We start from the raw sequence: 22,192 nt of genomic DNA, 5'->3' as shown, positions 1-22,192 counted from the left end.
CACCCTCATGTCCAAGGAAAGTCAGGTGACATTTCTGGAGCTTCACAGCAAAACAACGTTGCAAGTAGATGGTCAGGGCCGTAGCTGCCATTGAAGCCACTGAGGTCATGAGGTCATGTCCTCGGTATTGTTTTCTGTCTTTGATATCTTTATACATATATTTGTTAAGACATAATAATATCGATCATATCATTTAAATCAACAATAATATATAATTTAAAACGGCAAATGTGTAGTTAGTTAAACTTTATTTCACTGTTGACAAGCAATTCAATGCTTTATAAACGACTTATTAGCAATCGTTTGTTGAAAAGTTGCAATTGATGTTCATAATAATAAATACTGTGGTTCATTTATAAACGTTATTTGGATAAGTTGCAACTGATCCATGTTATTGTTTCTTAACAGTAAAATCACTGAACTATATAATTATAAAGTGTTACCCATGTGAATGCTCTTATTTTGCACATTTTATATTAATATTTGAATTGTATCTATCCATCTATCTTGTTACTCATCTTCTTCTTCTGTTGGAATCTGAGTCCAATTTTCAGATATGTGCTGGTACTGATATTATTTTCGAAGCAACTTTAGTCTTCAAAATGTTCTCGATGTATGGGTGGGGGTGGGGGGAATGATCTCAGTATTTCTAAAATCCTGCTTCTGGTGTAATCCAAGTCTCCAGAAGCCCCCAAACCGCAAATTACATAGGCCTGTATCTTACAGGGGTCCTATCATAAAACTGCAACACTCAATTAATTTAGGAAAGCAATAAAATACACACATACCACAACACATGTAAAACCTACATCAAAAATACAATTGACAACATCAGGCTAATAATAAACTTTATTACACATGCAACATGAGGGCTCATTTGTGGTGAGTGGACTACTCTTCATAGAATGAGACAGCAGGATGGAGACGGACAACTTCTTGAGCAGTGCCCTTAATATTTCACATGAGCTGCTCCACAGTAACAACCCCACTTCCTATCTCTCACATATGACACTGAACTAACCAATCAGGAGCCACCAGGACTTGGACTAAGGTAAATGTGAGCAAATCAGAAGGGCACATTCAACAGGTAACTGTTGTAACTGCATGTAAATATGCCAATAATAGTTTTGTTAACATACTGTACATCTACAAATAACCAGCTGTGTACACAATGTAAATATATTTTTAGCAAAATAAGTCAAACCTGAGTTAACCTAAATTAACTTAACTTCTGAAATACATGAATTAGCTTTACAGTACTTCTGAACCATACACATATATTAAAATATACAGACTACAACAGTAGTTTGCTGTGGATCACTGTTATTCCTCCATGCTGACGGAGACAACAGTTAATGAAGGCACATCTGTGAAAACTCTCTGAGGAGGCGTGTTTGCAAAGGGCAAAGCTGGCAAAGCGGTTGAAGCAGAAAGTTTCCTCTTCATGATCTACCTCCTCTTGTCATGGGCTGCTTTGTAGCACTTTATTGTGGTTTCATGACCTGCTGCAGTAACTTAATTAGAACACTTAAATGTAAACATGATACTGACTGAGCTTTAACATCTCCGGGGAGAAGAAGGATGCATATTTTAATGCATTGTCTTCAAGATGTTTTCTTCTTGCAGCAGCAACAGATGACGATGATGAGTACGATCAATGTGGCGACGACTCCAACATGATTCCTGCAGTGGGATCAGTGTTCTTGGAAGCTGCAGGAGGGAAGATGGGTTGGGAGAAGAAGAAGGATGCGTATTTTAATGCATCGATGTCAAGATGTATTTTTTGAAAATACCAAGTTCACAGATTGTTAATGAGAGGGTGTTAAAAGAAGGTTTTGCTCACGTGACATGACTGAGAGGGTGATGTTGCAGGTTGCAGAGCGGATCTTGTTACTTGAGGTGCAGATGAAGTATCCTGATGTATCTGTGGAGACATCGTACAGAGACAGGATGCCTCCCTCTGAAAGACAGAGAGACAAACACACATCAAGACTGTCATTATTTTATTGCTGTCTTATATTATGTTATATATTTTTCATTAAATTCTACAGAGTTTTCTGCTCATAAAAGAATCCAGGGGTGCTCGATGAATAATTAATGCTATTTAAAGTAGTTCCTGGGATTGTCAGTGTACATTTTGGTTGTATAAAGGTATGATGCAGTAGAGTGAGATGGTAGTTCGGTAGGTCCTAATCAAAATAGATTAAATCGTGACTACTTTTACGTTACCTCAAAATACTTTTGCCTTTCTTCACAATATTTTTTTCCTTGTGTTCCTTCTGCGCAGCGTTATTCTGGATCAACCACACCAACCTCTTCAGCCTCTCCCCCAGTCTCCCCACTGCCCACCTACCCCTCTTTGGGTCACTCAACCTCCAGAGCCCCTCTTCACTGCAGAGTGTCTCTGGGCAGCAGGCTCCCGCTGCTGCCGGGTTGCCCTGCTGCTGCCAGGCTGACCTGCTGCTGCTCCGCCACCCAGCCTGTCTGCTTTACCTAACGAGCCCAGAGACACTGCAGCTGTGACACCAAAAAAGGTTGGTGTGTTTACTGGCAGGGCAACTACTGCTCACAATGCGCTGCATCAGCTCTGCCTCTGGCCAAATGCGAGAAAACCTCAAGTACAACCCATTAACACCAGAGAACTATTTTATTTTTTCCAGACTCGATAGTCCCATCAGAATTTGTGTCACTGATACTTACTGTCGGTTGTTCTGGGATCTGCAACATGGGGCATGTTCTTGAAGTCTCGACTTTCCCACTTGTAGGTGGGTTGTGGCAAGCCTTTCTCAGACACACACGTCAGGTTGATGTTCTGGCCATACTCTACCTTACCCTGGATCTTACAGATGGGTGTAGATGGTGCAACTAGTAAAAAAAGGAAATATGAATAAATAACTAACTCATACAACTTGTTATAACATAAAGATGCCAGCTGATAGATAATACTGACTGAGCTTTAACAGCTCCGGGGAGAAGAAGAAAGATGTATATTTTAATGCATTTTTGTCTAGATTTATTGGGAATACTAAGTTTCCAGATGAGAATGTGTAATAAAAGGGTTTTGCTCACTTGGAGGGTCGACTGAGAGGGTGATGTTGCAGGTGGCAGAGCGGATCTTGTTAGCTGACGTGCAGGTGTAGTGTCCTGATGTGTCTCTGGAGATTTGGTAAAGAGACAGGATGCCTCCCTCTGAAAGACAACAAGACAAACACACATCAATGCTATCATGATTTTATTGCCGCCTTATCTTCTATATCTTTTAGTAAAATTCTGCAGTGTTTTCTGCTCATAAACAATCCAAGGGTGCTCAATCAGCAGATGCTGGACACCTGACCTATCAAACCAAAGTGTGATGTGATTTTTGTAATACGAAGGAGAGAATGCAGAAGAGTGAAATAGTAGTTAGGTCTGTCCTAGTCAAACGTGTTTGTTTCAGTTAGGTCTTTAAAAAACCTAAAATGTAGTGAATGTTTAAGTCCTGAAAGTATTGGCCAGGCAACAGCCTCTGAATTTATTTTTTTGAAAGTCTAGTTAGTGCCACCGAATCTCCAAATGTGCACCTTACTCTTAGTTGGTGTTCAGAAACGTGTGTGACAGTGTAGTTTTCAGATTCGTGAGAGCTACACACAGATCCTGTGGTTCAGCTTTAACCCTTGTGTGGTGTTCATATTTTTGCTATTCAGCCAGTGTTCGTGGGTCTGGTGGACCTTCGCATTTTTGGGTTTTTAATTCAACACAATCAAACAATTTTACGTTAAATTACTCAACAGATGTTTACTTCATCCTGATTACAAGCAATATAAACAGCATACATGGTTCATATTTGCCCTTTACCTTTGTTAGATGACATTTATGAAGTGCTAGTCGTTTTAAATAAAGATTGGTTCCTGCAAGACAGTGGGTAAAATGTGCGGAAATGTGAGAGCAGACGGTGTTGGTGCATGAATTTTGCAACAATGTTGCAACCTTGTGCAGGAAGGGCAGGGGCAGAAACACAACACACACACACACACACACACACACACACACACGCGCCCTGGGTCCAGTGGACCCGAACATCCTGTATGTAATGTAAATGTGTAGGGGGGTGTACAGTGTGTGGTCATTGAAAATGTGTTCTGATATATGTTCTTCACAGAAAATGAGCCAAGGCCATTGAGTCTGAGTTTGAAAAAATAATCAATCGTATCGTTTTTCTTTCGATAAAAAGTGAAAACGCGTCCCACAGACCCGAACACCATACAAGGGTTAAACATAAATGCAGTTGAGGATTGACTCGAAAGTGACCGTGAGACAGAGGTTAAGCTTACAACTTGTAGAGAGTGATGTGACCCTCACTCTCATCATGACCAGAGGTGAGTAAACCTTTCTTATAGTCCCGTCAGTGTAACTGATACTTACTGTCGGTTGTTCTTGGATCTGCAACATGGGGCATGTTTTTGAAGTCGCGACTTTCCCACTTGTATGTGGGTTGTGGCAAGCCTTCCTCAGACACACACGTCAGGTTGATGTTCTGGCCATACTCTACCTTACCCTGGATCTTACAGATGGGTGTAGATGGAGCAACTGGTAAAAAAAGGAAATATGAATAAATAACTAACTCATACAACTTGTTATAACATAATGATGCCAGCTGATAGATAATACTGACTGAGCTTTAACAGCTCCGGGGAGAAGAAGAAAGATGTATATTTTAATGCATTTTTGTCAAGATTTATTGGGAATACTAAGTTTCCAGATGAGAATGTGTAATAAGAGGGTTTTGCTCACTTGGAGGGTCGACTGAGAGGGTGATGTTGCAGGTGGCAGAGCGGATCTTGTTAGATGACGTGCAGGTGTAGTGTCCTGATGTGTTTCTGGAGATTTGGTAAAGAGACAGGATGCCTCCCTCTGAAAGACAACAAGACAAACACACATCAATGCTATCATGATTTTATTGCCACCTTATCTTCTATATCTTTTAGTAAAATTCTGCAGTGTTTTCTGCTCATAAAAAAATCCAAGGGTGCTCAATCAGCTGAATTAATTTTTTTTGAAAGTCTAGTTAGTGCTACCGAATCTCCAAATGTGCACCTTACTCTTTGTTGGTGTTCAGAAACGTGACGGTGTAGTCTTCAGATTCGTGAGAGCTACACACAGATCCTGTGGTTCAGCTTTAACCCTTGTGTGGTGTTCATATTTTTGCTATTCAGCCAGTGTTCGTGGGTCTGGTGGACCTTCGCATTTTTGGGTTTTTAATTCAACACAAACAATTGTTACGTTAAAATACTCAACAGATGTTTACTTCATCCCAATTACAAGCAATATAAACAGCATATATGGTTCATATTTGCCCTTTACCTTTGTTAGATGACATTTTTGAAGTGCTAGTCGTTTTAAATAAAGATTGGTTCCTGCAAGACAGTGGGTAAAATGTGTGGAAATGTGAGAGCAGACGTCGTTGGGGCTTGAATTTTGCAACAATGTTGCAACCTTGTGCAGGAAGGGCAGGGGCAGAAACACAACACACACACACGCGCCCTGGGTCCAGTGGACCCGAACATCCTGTATGTAATGTAAATGTGTAGGGGGGTGTACAGTGTGTGGTCATTGAAAATGTGTTCTGATATATGTTCTTCACAGAAAATGAGCCAAGGCCATTGAGTCTGAGTTTGAAAAAATAATTAATCGTATGATTTTTCTTTCGATAAAAAGTGAAAACGCGTCCCACAGACCCGAACACCATACAAGGGTTAAACATAAATGCAGTTGAGGATTGACTCGAAAGTGACCGTGAGACAGAGGTTAAGCTTACAACTTGTAGAGAGTGATGTGACCCTCACTCTCATCATGACCAGAGGTGAGTAAACCTTTCTTATAGTCCCGTCAGTGTAACTGATACTTACTGTCGGTTGTTCTGGGATCTGCAACATGGGGCATGTTTTTGAAGTCTCGACTTTCCCACTTGTAGGTGGGTTGTGGCAAGCCTTCCTCAGACACACACGTCAGGTTGATGTTCTGGCCATACTCTACCTTACCCTGGATCTTACAGATGGGTGTAGATGGAGCAACTGGTAAAAAAAGGAAATATGAATAAATAACTAACTCATACAACTTGTTATAACATAATGATGCCAGCTGATAGATAATACTGACTGAGCTTTAACAGCTCCGGGGAGAAGAAGAAAGATGTATATTTTAATGCATTTTTGTCAAGATTTATTGGGAATACTAAGTTTCCAGATGAGAATGTGTAATAAGAGGGTTTTGCTCACTTGGAGGGTCGACTGAGAGGGTGATGTTGCAGGTGGCAGAGCGGATCTTGTTAGATGACGTGCAGGTGTAGTGTCCTGATGTGTTTCTGGAGATTTGGTAAAGAGACAGGATGCCTCCCTCTGAAAGACAACAAGACAAACACACATCAATGCTATCATGATTTTATTGCCACCTTATCTTCTATATCTTTTAGTAAAATTCTGCAGTGTTTTCTGCTCATAAAAAAATCCAAGGGTGCTCAATCAGCTGAATTTATTTTTTTTGAAAGTCTAGTTAGTGCTACCGAATCTCCAAATGTGCACCTTACTCTTTGTTGGTGTTCAGAAACGTGACGGTGTAGTCTTCAGATTCGTGAGAGCTACACACAGATCCTGTGGTTCAGCTTTAACCCTTGTGTGGTGTTCATATTTTTGCTATTCAGCCAGTGTTCGTGGGTCTGGTGGACCTTCGCATTTTTGGGTTTTTAGTTCAACACAATCAAACAATTGTTACGTTAAAATACTCAACAGATGTTTACTTCATCCCAATTACAAGCAATATAAACAGCATATATGGTTCATATTTGCCCTTTACCTTTGTTAGATGACATTTTTGAAGTGCTAGTCGTTTTAAATAAAGATTGGTTCCTGCAAGACAGTGGGTAAAATGTGTGGAAATGTGAGAGCAGACGTCGTTGGGGCTTGAATTTTGCAACAATGTTGCAACCTTGTGCAGGAAGGGCAGGGGCAGAAACACAACACACACACACGCGCCCTGGGTCCAGTGGACCCGAACATCCTGTATGTAATGTAAATGTGTAGGGGGGTGTACAGTGTGTGGTCATCGAAAATGTGTTCTGATATATGTTCTTCACAGAAAATGAGCCAAGGCCATTGAGTCTGAGTTTGAAAAAATAATTAATCGTATGATTTTTCTTTCGATAAAAAGTGAAAACGCATCCCACAGACCCGAACACCATACAAGGGTTAAACATAAATGCAGTTGAGGATTGACTCGAAAGTGACCGTGAGACAGAGGTTAAGCTTACAACTTTTAGAGAGTGATGTGACCCTCACTCTCATCATGACCAGAGGTGAGTAAACCTTTCTTATAGTCCCGTCAGAGTCACTGATACTTACTGTCGGTTGTTCTTGGATCTGCAACATGGGGCATGTTTTTGAAGTCTCGACTTTCCCACTTGTAGGTGGGTTGTGGCAAGCCTTCCTCAGACACACACGTCAGGTTGATGTTCTGGCCATACTCTACCTTACCCTGGATCTTACAGATGGGTGTAGATGGAGCAACTGGTAAAAAAAGGAAATATGAATAAATAACTAACTCATACAACTTGTTATAACATAATGATGCCAGCTGATAGATAATACTGACTGAGCTTTAACAGCTCTGGGGAGAAGAAGAAAGATGTAAATTTTAATGCATTTTGGTCAAGATTTATTGGGAATACTAAGTTTCCAGATGAGAATGTGTAATAAGAGGGTTTTGCTCACTTGGAGGGTAGACTGAGAGGGTGATGTTGCAGGTGGCAGAGCGGATCTTGTTAGATGACGTGCAGGTGTAGTGTCCTGATGTGTTTCTGGAGATTTGGTAAAGAGACAGGATGCCTCCCTCTGAAAGACAACAAGACAAACACACATCAATGCTATCATGATTTTATTGCCGCCTTATCTTATATATCTTTTAGTAAAATTCTGCAGTGTTTTCTGCTCATAAACAATCCAAGGGTGCTCAATCAGCAGATGCTGGACACCTGACCTATCAAACCAAAGTGTGATGTGATTTTGGTAATACGAAGGAGAGAATGCAGAAGAGTGAAATAGTAGTTAGGTCTGTCCTAGTCAAACGTGTTTGTTTCAGTTAGGTCTTTAAAAAACCTAAAATGTAGTGAATGTTTTAGTCCTGAATGTATTGGCCAGGCAACAGCCTCTGAATTTATTTTTTTGAAAGTCTAGTTAGTGCCACCGAATCTTCAAATGTGCACCTTACTCTTTGTCGGTGTTCAGAAACGTGACAGTGTAGTCTTCAGATTTGTGAGAGCTACACACAGATCCTGTGGTTCAGCTTTAACCCTTGTGTGGTGTTCATATTTTTGCTATTCAGCCAGTGTTCGTGGGTCTGGTGGACCTTCGCATTTTTGGGTTTTTAATTCAACACTTATGCACGCACGCACGCACACACACACACACACACACACACACACACACACACACACACACACGCGCGCGCGCGCCCTCGGTCCAGCGGACCCGAACATCCTGTATGTAATGTAAATGTGTAGGGGGGTGTACAGTGTGTGGTCATTGAAAATGTGTTCTGATATATGTTCTTCACAGAAAATGAGCCAAGGCCAATGAGTCTGAGTTTGAAAAAATAATTAATCGTATCATTCTTCTTTCGATAAAAAGTGAAAACGCGTCCCACAGACCCGAACACCATACAAGGGTTAAACATAAATGCAGTTGAGGATTGACTCCAAAGTGACCGTGAGACAGAGGTTAAGCTTACAACTTGTAGAAAGTGACGTGACCCTCACTCTCATCATGACCAGAGGTGAGTAAACCTTTCCCGCCAGTGTCACTGATACTTACTGTCGGTTGTTCTTGGATTTGGAAGAAGAGGCATGTTCCTGAAGTCTCGACTTTCCCACTTGTAGGTGGGTTGTGGCAAGCCTTCCTCAGACACACACGTCAGGTTGATGTTCTCACCGTACTCTACCTTACCCTGGATCTTGCAGATGGGCATAGATGGAGCAACTAGGAAAAAAAGAAAATATGAATAAAGTGATAGATTTGATAGATAATCAGTGTTGGGGAGTTACAGAATACATGTACCGGCGTTACGTATTCAGAATACAAATTATGAGTAACGTTATTCTGTTTCAGTTACAATTTAAATGGATGGTATTCAGAATACAGTTACATTGTTGAATTCAATGGATTACATGACGGTACTTCTCTCTTTCACAAGTTTATTCACTCTCTAAATAAATTACGGCAACTCAATGCATTTCCCAGAAGCCCCAACATGAAAACGAATGAAAATGAGCTAGCACTATTTGCGTGATCAGTCACAATGGAGTCGGAAGAGGAGCTAGGGGTAGGGCTGGAGCCGGAGCCGGCACAACAGAGCCGGGGCAGGAATGCGTTTCTATCTTGGAAATTCAAACAGCATTTCACATTAAAGAAAGAGAAGGGAGAACGAAATATAACTGTGCAGTGCAACCTCTGCTTGCCAGCAACCAACCTCCTTTCAGCGTCCAAAGACTTTAATTAGCCAGGGGTAGTTGTCTGCTGCAATTTTACTGGTCACCTTGCTATTTTATAGTGTCATGTACAGTAGCTACCTGCTTAGTTGATGTGCGACTTTACATTCTCATATGTGCTGATTTACTAGCCCCAGAGCCGTTGAAAGACTGACTAGCCCTATTTGACATGCTAGCTAATGTAAGCTAAAATTAGCTTGTGTTAGCTTAGACTGCATATGAGTACGCGTAATGACTACTGTGAAGTGTAATGACACCATCAGTACCTCTAGGATGTTGTATTTAGCCTATAGAGTAACCACCTGTATAGGCCTACAATAGTCCTCTTTATTCTTCCCAGCATAAAACAATTTCAGTGTTAATTTGTGCTCTTTCTGTCTTTCTTTATTTTAGAGGAAGCATTCCAGTGTCTTGCAAAGAGCAGAAATGCCATCAGATGATGGTAGTACAAAGTGCCATGTCCACCACACCTCCTCTCAAACAAGCAACACTCAGCACCTCAGCAATCACCCAAAAGGAAAGTAAACTCCTTGGTTCTTGAGTTCATAATTGCAGATGTGCAGCCCTTTTCATTAGTGGAGAATGCCCCATTCCACAAGATAATCGAAGGAATACCTGGGGGTAGGACACCCATGTGCAGAAAAACATTGATGCTGTGCATTGAAAGGGGATCTGATCTTGACAAAGTTGCCTCATGGTGTTTCTCAAAAATTATACAGAAGTGCAATGTCAAAATGTGCTGCAATGTGGAATAAGGCTCATCGCTTATCAGGTGCTGCTGATGCAATTGAGGAAATTGCCCAAAGGAGATGTGTGGTTGCTTCAGTGACTAGGTGGAGCTCAGAGTATCATGCAATCAAGAAGTTAACGAGTCTCACTGAGAGCCAGCTCAATGGAATCGGTGACCATCTGAAAGTGGCCAAACTGCATCCTCAAGAGACAATGTTTCTAAAAGAGTACACAGCCATTCTGAAACCTCTTGCCTACTCATTCAACCTGCTCCAGGGAGAAAAGAACTGTTACTTTGGATAAATAGTTCCCACCGTTCTCAGCCTAAAAGCCAAGTTAGCTGAAAAGTTGACACAAGTGCAGTTCTCAACCCACATCCTCTCAGCTGTTATCAAAGCCATTGACACTCGATTCGGGCAGTTGTTGGCCTCCCATGAGGCAAGGATGGCGGCTTCCACCATCCCAAAGTTTCGACTGTGGTGGCTTGCTTATGAGGGGAAGGAAGCCATGAAAAGAGCAATGGTCCAAGAGACTCGTCTTCTTCACACAGAGCCTTCTGAGGATGTCTGCACCACTGGAAATGCGACAGTTGGAGGTGATCCAGCACAGATGACAAGTTCATCAGCGGAGGAAGAGGTGCAGAGGTATCTCCAATATCCAGACAAGTCATTGGCTTCATTGAAGATATATCCAATGATCGGAGCCCTCTTCTTAATGTACAATACTACTCTGCCATCAAGTGCTCCTGTCGAGCGGCTCTTTAGCCAGGGAGGACTTATTTTCACTCCACACTTCTGTTCACTTCTGTTTTGTATTGACGGACTGTTATTAGTGTGTCATTCTTAATATAAGAACATTAATGTGAATATAATCAGCTGTAACAATCTTTTTTATGGAATGTTTCATATCATCCTTTTATGTTTTTAGGAAAAGGGTAAGGGAAAATGCAGGTTTTCTTCTGGTGCTTTTTATTTTAAGATGATAAGTTGCAACACCTATGCACTTAGTCGCTCAGTGAAAAAAAATGTCAGATGTAACAGCAAATTCTGTACAGAAACAGAATATTTAATGTTTGTCCATTTTCCCACTTTTGACAGCTGAGTAAATAAAGAAACTGAAAAGGGAAAATTGGTCAATTCTTCTCCTTTTTTAACCAAGCAAAACATCTTTTGCGTTAACATACCCTTACAGTCTTTGTTCCTCTAAAGCAAATGATATATACTGTATATAAAATATATTGCACTTTCAGGGAGACTTGGGCCTAACACATTCAGCCAGTTGGAACAGAAGAACACACCAGAATAGGCCTGTTTAGTACGCAGGATTTGATTGCTGCATTCCTCCATGTTATAAAATGCACTTCAATGTGGAAGTAGTCCAAGTATTCAGATCGAGTAATGTAATGGAATATGTTACAGATTACATTTTTGAGCATGTATTCTGTGATGGAATACGTTTTGAAAGTATCCTTCCCAACACTGTAAATGATGTAAAATGAGTGTTGTGACATAAAGATGCCAGCTGGTAATACAGTGAAGTAACAAAGTTGGCAAAGTGGTCAACACGGAAAGTTTCCTTTTCATGGTCAACTTACATTTAAATGCAAAACATGATACTGACCGAACTTTAACATTTTAAATACATACAGTTTAATACCTGATATTAAGCTCAATGGAAACCCAGACTAAAGATGCAATACTCAAGTCTTTTTCCCACTTTAAAACACTAATTTGAAAACAAATGAAATGTTACCTAGAACCACCAAACGTGCCGTATCGGCTGGTTTGCCTTCGTCATCGCCCGGGATCTGGACATGACACTTCAACACCTTGTTGTCTGCTAGTGTGATGGAGGACAGTTTCAGGTTGGCCTTTCCCTTTGCAACATCCACGTCCAGGGATACTCGGCCTTCATACAGCGATCTGATGTCAGTTTGTTTATTAACGGAATAATAAGTGAGGATCGGGGTCTGTTAGAGAACGACAGCGTCAGAGGAACATTAACAGAGGAAGAAAGCAAAGTTCTCTTGTCTTCTTATTGTTCTTATTCATAAAACCGTCATACTGAATTATGCTCAAGTTAATAGAGAATCACAGACACATACAGCATATAGACATAATGATAAAACACATTGTAGTAGTCTGACCTCTTGAGCACCAGCTTGTGCACCCTCAGCAGACCATGAGATGATAACTAGTTCGGTCCCCTTTAGTGGGGCTTTGGGTGTGAAGCTGCAGGGCAGTGTGATGTTGTCACCTCTGGCATGCTCATATACCTCCTCTGGGATGTTCACCTGGAGGGCACCAACACCTGACAGCACTGTAAGATTTAAAAACAGAGTATTTTCGGTCAGTGACAGCTATGTATTGTGTTGAAGAGATATCTATTGAAGTTAGCATGCTAACCAGCTGGTCCCGGCCTTGAAAACCACTATCTCTGTTTCTGATTTTGTACTGTTTGTCGAAAAGAGGAAGACATTTTAAGACTTTGGGCTCTGGGAACTTGTGACAGCATTTTACAGGCCTAGACCAAAAACACTGATCAAGAAAATCATAAACAAAAGAAAATCTAAATAATTAGAAAATAAATGAAAATAATGGCTAGTTGTAACCCTCGCTGAGTTTGATTATTGCTCATATGTTTGACACAAGTCTCACAAGCCTTTAACACCAAAACAATTCAATAAGGTTGCGTATATGTGAAAGGAAATGGGTCTAGTTGAAAGCACACTAATAACTGATGATTCTGATTTATAGTTTCTATTCCTAAATTTTATTTTTTTGCTAATATTATTTTTGGTAATGAAGGTGAACTTCATAACAAGTCACCTGCAGCTGTGGCAGCTCGGTAAGGCGCAAAGAAAGAGAGGCAAATATTTCTTCAGGAGTAACTCACCCAGCCACAGAAGAGCCAAGGTAGAAATCCTCCCCTCCATAGTCAAGACTTTTATTATCTTCATCCAACCGTCACTGAGTCTTCTCTGTCTGCTTTCTCTCTCTAAATGAAACAGATTTAACGGCGTCGATTGAGCGATGAGCCTGGTGGGTGTGCCCCAAATCATGACTTGACGTTTTTTTTTTTTATTAAAGCGGGACGTGTTTTTTCTTTGCTGAATTACCTGCAGTTTGGATGAAAACTGCGCTCCTGATAGAGAATAACAACAAAACCAGTCTCTGGCGTCCATCTGCTGTCGACAGTGCCATCTCGATTAAGTGCATGGTTTTGGTTAAATCTTGAGCGCTCATATAAAAGAAGAGAAAGTGTTTTTCAACAGCAGAAAACACAGATCACCTCAAGCGACTCAGCCTCAAGCTGTACTGCGTGTCTGTGCTGCAGCACCGCTCAGTGGATGTGACTGGAGCAATGCTCTTCATCCTGCTGTTCAGGGACGGAACAAGCCGACACATGATGGGAATGTGTCATTACCTTCTCACCCTCATGTCCAAGGAAAGTCAGGTGACATTTCTGGAGCTTCACAGCAAAACAACGTTGCAAGTAGATGAGGACGCAGCTCTTCTGGTCAGGGCCGTAGCTGCCATTGAAGCCACTGAGGTCATGACGTCATGTCCTCGGTATTGTTTTCTGTCTTTGATATCTTAATACATATATATATATATATTTGTTAAGACATAATAATATCGATCATATCATTAAAATAAACAATTATATATAATTTAAAACGGCAAATTTGTAGTAAATTAAACTTTATTTAAGTTATTTCGCTGTTCATAAGCAATTAAATGCTTTATAAATGACTTATTAGCAATTGTTTGTTGGAAAGTTGCAATTGATGTTCATAATAATAAATCTATCTATCTATCTATCTATCTATCCATCCATCACTTAACTTCTTCGTCTGTTGGAATTTGAGTCCAATTTTCAAATATGTGCTGGTACTGATATTTTCGAAGCAACTATAGTCTTCAAAATGTTCTCGATGTATGGGTGGGGGTGTGGGGCATGATCTCAGTATTTCTAAAATCCTGCTTCTGGTGTAATCCAAGTCTCCAGAAGCCCCCAAACCCCAAATTACATAGGCCTGCATCTTACAGTGGTCCTATCATAAAACTGCAACACTCAATTAATTTAGGAATACAATAAAATACACACATACCACAACACATGTAAAACCTACATCAAAAATACAATTGACAACATCAGGCTAATAATAAACTTTATTACACATGCAACATGAGGGCTCATTTGTGGTGAGTGGACTACTCTTCATAGAAAGAGACAGCAGGATGGAGACGGATAACTTCTTGAGCAGTGCCCTTAATATTTCACATGAGCTGCTCCACAGTAACAACCCCACTTCCTATCTCTCACATATGACACTGAACTAACCAATCAGGAGCCACCAGGACTTGGACTAAGGGAAATGTGAGCAAATCAGAAGGGCCCATTCAACAGGTAACTGTTGTAACTGCATGTAAATATGCCAATAATGGTTTTGTTAACATAAATCTACAAATAACCAGCTGTGTACACAATGTAAATATATTTTTAGCAAAATAAGTCAAACCTGAGTTAACCTAAATTAACTTAACTTCTGAAATACATGAAGTAGCTTTACAGTACTTCTGAACCTTACACATATATTAAAATATACAGACTACAGCAGTAGTTTGCTGTGGATCACTGTTATTCCTCCATGCTGACGGAGACAACAGTTTATGAAAGCACATCTGTGAAAACTCTCTGAGGAGGCATGTTTGCAAAGGGCAAAGCTGGCAAAGCGGTTGACAGAAAGTTTCCTCTTCATGATCTACCTCCTCGTGTCATGGGCTGCTTTGTAGCACTTTATTGTGGTTTCATGACCTGCTGCAGTAGCTTAATTAGAACACTTAAATGTAAACATGATACTGACTGAGCTTTAACATCTCCGGCGAGAAGAAGGATGCACATTTAAATGCATTGTCTTCAAGATGTTTTCTTCTTGCAGCAGCAACAGATGACGATGATGAGTACGATCAATGTGGCGACGACTCCAACAATGATTCCTGCAGTGGGATCAGTGTTCTTGGAAGCTGAAGGAAAGAAGACGAGTTGGGAGAAGAAGAAGGATGCGTATTTTAATGCATCGATGTCAAGATGTATTTTTTGAAAATGCTAAGTTCACAGATTGTTAATGAGAAGGTGTTAAAAGAAGGTTTTGCTCACGTGACATGACTGAGAGGGTGACGTTGCAGGTTGCAGAGCGGATCTTGTTACTTGAGGTGCAGATGTAGAATCCCGATGTGTCTCTGGAGATATTGAAAAGAGACATGATGCCTCCCTCTGGAAGACAGCAAGACAAATATATTATTGCTATCATGATTTTATAGATTTTTATACATTCCAGTGTTTCAGCCCATTAAAAAAATCAAAGGGTGAATAATTTCATTTATCGTAGTTCCTGAAAGTGTCATTATAGATTTTGGTAATACAAAGGTGTAGTGATGCAGAAGAATGAAATAGTTGGGATCCATTGTCCTTCTAGATTTCACTGTTTCTCGATTGCTGATCAATTGGCAAGTGGTAAATTGACAACAATTTCTTAAATTCCCTGCGTTTATAGGGCTTGCAACCTGGAACACAGCAACATAAAATCATCCCAGTATTCAGGCTTCCCACCCAAAGTGGGATGTCAGAGGAAAATGGCCGCCTTGTTAATATGGTTTATGCAGAGATAAGTAAACCTTTCTTCACTGAAAGTTAACATATTTTTGTCAGAAACGGTATCACTGATACTTACTGTCAGTTGTTCTTGGAGCTGCAGCACGAGGCCTGTTACCGACGTCTCGACTCTCCCACTTATAAGTGAGTGGTGGCGAGCCTTCCTCAGACAGACATGTCAGGTTGATGTTCTGGCCGTACTCTGCCTTACCCTGGATCTTACAGATGGGTGTAGATGGAGCAACTAGACAAAAAAAAAAGGAAATATGTATAAAGAATTAAATCATACAACTTTTTTAGCAACTTGTTAGAAACTTAAAAGCAGAATATTTCTTTGAAAGCAAATGAAATGTTACCTAGAACCACCAAACGTGCCGTGTCGGCTGGTTTGCCTTCGTCATCACCCGGGATCTGGACACGACACTCAAACACCTTGTTGTCTGCTAGTGTGATGGAGGACAGTTTCAGGTTGGCCCTTCCCTTTGCAACATCCACATCCAGGGATGCCCGACCTTCATACAGCGATTTGATGTCAGTAATTGCACCAGCAGAATAATAAGTGAGGATCAGGGTCTGTTAGAGAACGACAGCGTCAGAGGAACATTAAAAGAGGAAGAAAGCAAAGTTCTCTTGTCTTCTTATTGTTCTTATTCATAAAACCATCATACTGAATTATGCTCAAGTTAATAAAGAATCACAGACACATACAGCATATAGACATAATGATAAAACACATCGTAGTAGTCTGACCTCTTTAGCACCAGCTTGTGCACCCTCAGCAGACCATGAGATGATAACTAGTTTGGTCCCCTTTAGTGGGGCTTTGGGTGTGAAGCTGCAGGGCAGTGTGATGTTGTCACCTCTGGCATGCTCATATGCCTCCTGTGGGATGTTCACCTGCATGGCACCAACACCTGACAGCACTGTAAGATTTAAAAACAGACAATAATGATCAACATTTAGCTGCATCTACATCTGCTGTGGTTAAATTGATGAAGTCATGTTAATCTGACTGGATCACAGCCTTGTGTGTAAAATGTGCACATACTGAGAATGATTCAGCAGTTTGACCTGCATCTGTACTAATGTGTTTGTACCCCACCCTCCCAACCACAGACACACAGCACAGAAACACACATCTGTTATGTTTGGAGATGAAAAAAACATTAGTGAACGGACGGAAAAGAAATCAACAATTTTGTGAATTGATTTGTTGTTTATTGAAGCTAAAACAACAAAAAATCAATTGTTCCAGTTTGTCAGATGAGAATATTTTCTGGAGGTGTTAATCTTCTGTGTCAGCAAAAGTAAAATTTTTTGGATTTTGTACCTTTTGACAAACAAAGCAAGACATGTTAAGACTTCATATGGGCTCTGGGAACTCTGATAGTCATGATTTACAGGCCTAGACCAAATGCTTCAACCACTGATCAAGAAAATAATAGACATTTGAAATAGATAATAAAAACAATGGTTAGATGTAGCCCTAGTTGAGCTTTATTGATTATCACTCACACGTTTGAAACACGAAGAAAAAAGAAAAAAGACAAACTAATTGATAGTTCAAATAATGCATTAGAAAACAAATTTTAAAATAAATAAAAAAATAAAAAATAAAACTAAAATAATGTTTAGTTGGTCAGTTGTAACCTTAGTTGAGTTTGATTATTGCAAGTTTGAAACAAGTCTCATATGCCTTAAATACAAATACCATTCAATAAGGTTGTTTCTTTGTAAGAGAAATAGGTCGAGTCAAAAGCATATCAATATTTGATGATGTTGACTTCAAGAGTTTCAGCTGTGGAAGCTCGGTAAGGCGCAAAGGGAAAGAGGCAAATATTTCTTCCAGGAATAACTCACCCAGGCACAGAAGAGTCAAGGTAGAAATCCTCCCCTCCATAGTCAAGACTTTTATTATCTTCATCTAACCGTCACTGATTCTCACGCTCTCTAAAATTAAACTAAAGAGATCTGGTGATGTTGGCTGAGCGATGCGCCTGATGGGTGTGCCTCAAAATGATGCCTTTTTTCTAGAGAGATGCATTTTTTTGCTAAATTCTCTGCAGTTTTGATAAAAACGGCACTCCTGATAATGTATATGTATAATTTAGTTTTGCTTTAAGTACATTTATTTCCAAAAATCTTTTAAATTTACCAAAGTAAAATTTTAACCCGATAACTTTACTTTTACTCAAATATGACTTTTGGGTACTTTTGACAACAGTCTTTAGATTTTGGACAGTAAATTGTAAAAACAAACTAATTTGGGGCATGGGAAATTGTGATGAGCATTTCAAAATTTGATATAGACTAAATGATGAGTTATTTTTCTGCATTTGACTGCCAGGTTTAAGAGAGCCGTTGGTACTGCTGATATTGTTGTCATGACTTTCTGCCAAAGGATGTGGTAGAAGCTCATGATTTTACTTCCTGAAACTGCTTACTAGAGAAGCAACCACAGTCTCTTACATGCTGAAACCAGTCATGTGAAACAGGAATTAGAAATGGTGCCTGTGTTAGGAGATAGCAAAGATAAAATCAATCATTTATGACACATAAATGAGCATGGTACATTGCACATGTGTAACTTTCAAATAAGCTTCTTTTGTCACTACTGTACGTTTCTCACTCTGACACTTATGTGCCATCACAGACAGGTGACTCTGAAGGAAAGATGTAGCACTGTCTTAATCCTGAGTGGTCAAGGCTGGAGGCTGTAAACATTTATACTACCACCCACCTTTTTATTTGTCAGTTTGAAGGTTTCCTGTGAAACCTGCTGCCTCGACTGTCTGGTCATTTCTTTTACATCCTACAGCATTTTTTTAGAGCTTCAGTGTGGTAATTTGTCATGGTAGCTAATCACAGGCAGGGGGTTTGTAACAAAAGATAATTGGAGTGTGTACTTCTGCTGTAAAATTAAGCATCAAGTGTCTGATCATAGTGTGAGTGTCACAACAACATCTTTTGATTGATATATATGATGATGTGTGTGTGTGTGTGTGTGTGTATTATCTGACTTTCACATCAAGTGGTGTAGGGGATGGTAGTGGAGTCACAGGTGGCAAGGTTGCGAAACAGGTGACTGCAATTTGGGTCTAGATTTAGGCCTTCGTAAGTGTGAAACTACTGGATAGTTTGAAGGAGAACTTGGGACACTTTCTAGCTTTGTTTGTGGCGACCAAAACTGGACATCTTCGGGCCATCTCCAGCCTTGTTTGTGGCTACAAAACCAGGTGTTTTTATGGAGACCTCGGGACGTTTTCCAGCGGCGACTAAAATCGCATATTTTTCATGTGAAGTCTGGCCATCTCTAGCTGAGTTTGAGTCTACGGAAACTGGGTGTTTTTAAGGTGACATTATGACATTTACAACTGTGTTTGTGGCGAATAAAACCGGCATTTTTCATGTCATGTCGGCCGTCTTCAGCTGTGCTTGTGGCGACAAAACCACATTTTCAGCCATGTCTATCATGACTAAAACAGGCATTTAAATCCAAACCATGATGTTTTCCTAGCCATAACCAAGTAGTTTTTGTGCCTAAACCTAACCAGAGCACAGTGTTGTGATGAGAGAAATAGAAAATTAAACCTGAAGAAAAACGTAAAGTTGCAACAAAGACATTTTAACTTGTCTGTGGTTTTACAGAAACGCACCAGCAAACACTATACTGGCGATTGGGTTGGAAAAGTAATCGAAAGATTATTTGCTTGCATACATTGTGCTTTTCCCCCACATGTACAGGTGTATATATATATTCATATGTATGTGAATGAGACCATACAGGTTCACTTTATCCAGGCCACCCTCACCTCCAGTTTTCTTTCACTATCTCTCATCCCCTCCTTCTCCTCTGCTTAACACTATAACCAATTTAATCTCTTGTGCTCCTGGCAGTCTTATCTTGCCCCCACATAATGACTCCAGACACCTTTCATTCGCTATCTCGTACAATTAAAGCAGGTAGAATTGCCTGGCAGCTCTTGACAAACCACAGAGAAAACCAGGGATTAGAGATGTTCTTTCTCTATGGCATATTACACCCTGCTGGATAACAGGCCACCATTCTTTCTGGGTTTGTATCTGCTGAAGAAACAATTCAATGCATCACCTGCAAGGGGTCTTTAATGGATCGTTACTCCATTGAGCGCATGTTGATGACCTGTAAGCCCTTTTTCATCTCTGGTATCTGTTAAGTGCATTACCCTGAGGCAGTCGTCCATAGAGACGTCACTTTCTACAGAGACCCGCCGGGCTATGGCAGTATGTGAAGCTGCCGGGAGATCAGGTAAATTGGACCAGTCAGTCTGTGAACAAACCACATCTCAAAGCCCCCACAGGAGCACAACATGACTCACTCTATGCTCCATGCACAGTTTCAGATGACTAGACCTGAACTGAGCTCAGATTCTCAGCATGCAATTTTAACCATCAAAGAGCATAATCTGCACTAATGACGATAATAAAAATGATGATAACACCTAAAACTTTTAGAAGATCTAAATGATTGTATTCATTTGCTGAATTTTTCTGAAATGATTGCCGTTTAAATTCGATACAGATATTCATGGTGCCCAGAGGATAAGTCCTTTTGACTCTGGTGAGTTCCTGACTTTTCTCCTCGCGCCACCAACAGGTTAACATTCCTGTCTGGTGGATGTTCCCTATGGGTTAAGAGTGCAAGTTGTTTCCCCAAGTGAAGAAGTGTGTCAGTCTCTTGAGTGAGGTAAAATGCAAAATGCATAGAGTGTGTTTGAAAGACTGTTTGGTGTGGCCTCAGCAGGGATGCAGGTATTGTACTGGGACGTTGTGGTGAAGAGGTAGCTGAACAGGAGGGCAAAGCTTTTGATTCACCAGTTGGTCCACAATCTGACCCTCACCTATAGTCATGAGCTTTTGCGTAGTGGCTGAAAGCGGCTGAAATGAGTTTCCTCCATAGGATGGTTGGGCTCAGCCTTGGAGGGAACTTGGATTAAGGCTGGATGCAAAGTTTTGGCAGCCTTTTGGGGCATGTCCAGCTGGTGTTGGACTCCAGGGATGAACACGTTGGAGAGATTATATATCTCATCTGGCCTGGGAATACCTCGTGATCCAACATGAGGGGCTGGAAACAATGCTGGAGACAGGGACTTCTCAACCTCGTTAGCCTATTGCGACCACAAACTGGTTCCAGGTAAGTGGTAAAAAAGATGGATGAGCAGTGAAATATCTCAACACCTGGGATCTTTGCTCTTAGAGGATAAAGCTTAATGACTTGGACCTCTGACCTGACCTTGAGGATGATTTGTGTTTTTTGTGAAAGCTCTATCTTACTATTGGAAATAATGTCATTAAACAAACATTCATGCCACCCTCAGGATGAATTTTAAGAACTTTGGTGATCACTCAACTTGCCCATTAGCACCATCTTCTGGACAAAGTAACAATTGTCCAATATTTGGGTTGTTGAACGTACAGTGTACCTGCAACAAATGAACATCAACTATGCTTTGCGTTTGGTGATATTTAGAGTGCTAAAATGCTAAAATAAGATGTTGTATATGGTAAAAATTCTACATTCAGAGTCTGTAATAACAATTTGGTCCTTTTTAATGAAAAATATTTATCCTTGTCAGGGTAATTTCTAATGGTAGCTTACAATAACACCGATGATACACATGTTAGAAAAAAAATCAAAAAATGATCACTGAAAGGCAATACTGACCTTCAGCTACACCACATATGAAGTATGAAAGGAGCTATACATATAGACGGTCGTTCCAGTTTGATGGAGATGAATTTTTTTATTCCTCTTTCAAACCATCTGTCATCTCTGGCCAAGATGTTTACATTGTTGTCCTCAAAGGAAGGATTTTTTTCATTTTTCAGCATGAACTACGTGTAGTTTATGCTTTTCAATGCAACCAGGGCTGCACAGATATGTACAATGGGGAGACAAAACAACCTCTCCATAAATGAATGGCATGCTTATTCCGAATAACATTGCATTTCTATAACCTTGTTTTGCTTTCTGTTCCCACAAGCTGCAAGCTGTGTCACTTTCACTCTCTATAGCTTCCTCCCCCTCTTTCTCCTCCTCCTCCTCCTACTCTCTTTTCATTCAGGCTCCCTTCTGATGACCTCGGGCCCCAGGGACCATCTACCTCTCCTGGCTCCTACAGCCCCACATACTGTCGGGTCTGGATTGTCACACCCGGGCTCCGTTGGATCATTCCTCTCCTTGTTTCTCTCCTTGTCTCCTATCTCCTTATAACTGTATTCCTGTAAATGTTTAGGCCTCCTCATTCTGAT

The 22,192-nt window shown here is 40.5% G+C and overlaps 1 protein-coding gene and 1 pseudogene across 2 annotated transcripts; both read right to left on the bottom strand.

The window, feature by feature from the left end:
• Positions 1–887: 887 nt before the first annotated feature.
• On the bottom strand, positions 888–13,236 carry LOC311268726 (inactive tyrosine-protein kinase 7-like; annotated as a pseudogene). The gene is made up of 14 exons (XR_014624876.1): positions 13,139–13,236; positions 12,390–12,562; positions 11,996–12,212; positions 8,841–9,005; positions 7,743–7,862; positions 7,374–7,538; positions 6,255–6,374; positions 5,886–6,050; positions 4,771–4,890; positions 4,402–4,566; positions 3,070–3,189; positions 2,701–2,865; positions 1,844–1,960; positions 888–1,710 (listed from the first exon to the last, which is right to left on the bottom strand). The product of XR_014624876.1 is annotated as an inactive tyrosine-protein kinase 7-like (transcript).
• Positions 13,237–15,027: 1,791 nt separating this feature from the next.
• Positions 15,028–22,186, bottom strand: LOC311268652 (cell surface A33 antigen-like; the record flags this gene model as incomplete). The annotated part of the gene is made up of 6 exons (XM_084372401.1): positions 15,028–15,273; positions 15,407–15,523; positions 15,981–16,145; positions 16,258–16,474; positions 16,652–16,824; positions 22,045–22,186. 6 exons carry the CDS (start codon positions 22,184–22,186, stop codon positions 15,167–15,169), a joined length of 921 nt encoding a protein of 306 aa, XP_084228527.1. The 3' UTR covers positions 15,028–15,166.
• Between the last annotated feature and the right edge of the window lie 6 nt (positions 22,187–22,192).

This window comes from Pagrus pagrus (genome assembly GCF_965226575.1).
Source record: "Pagrus pagrus genome assembly, chromosome: 1".
NCBI lineage: Eukaryota > Metazoa > Chordata > Actinopteri > Spariformes > Sparidae > Pagrus > Pagrus pagrus.
The sequence above is the reverse complement of the archived record's forward strand: the minus strand, read 5'-3'. Positions and strand labels throughout refer to the sequence as shown.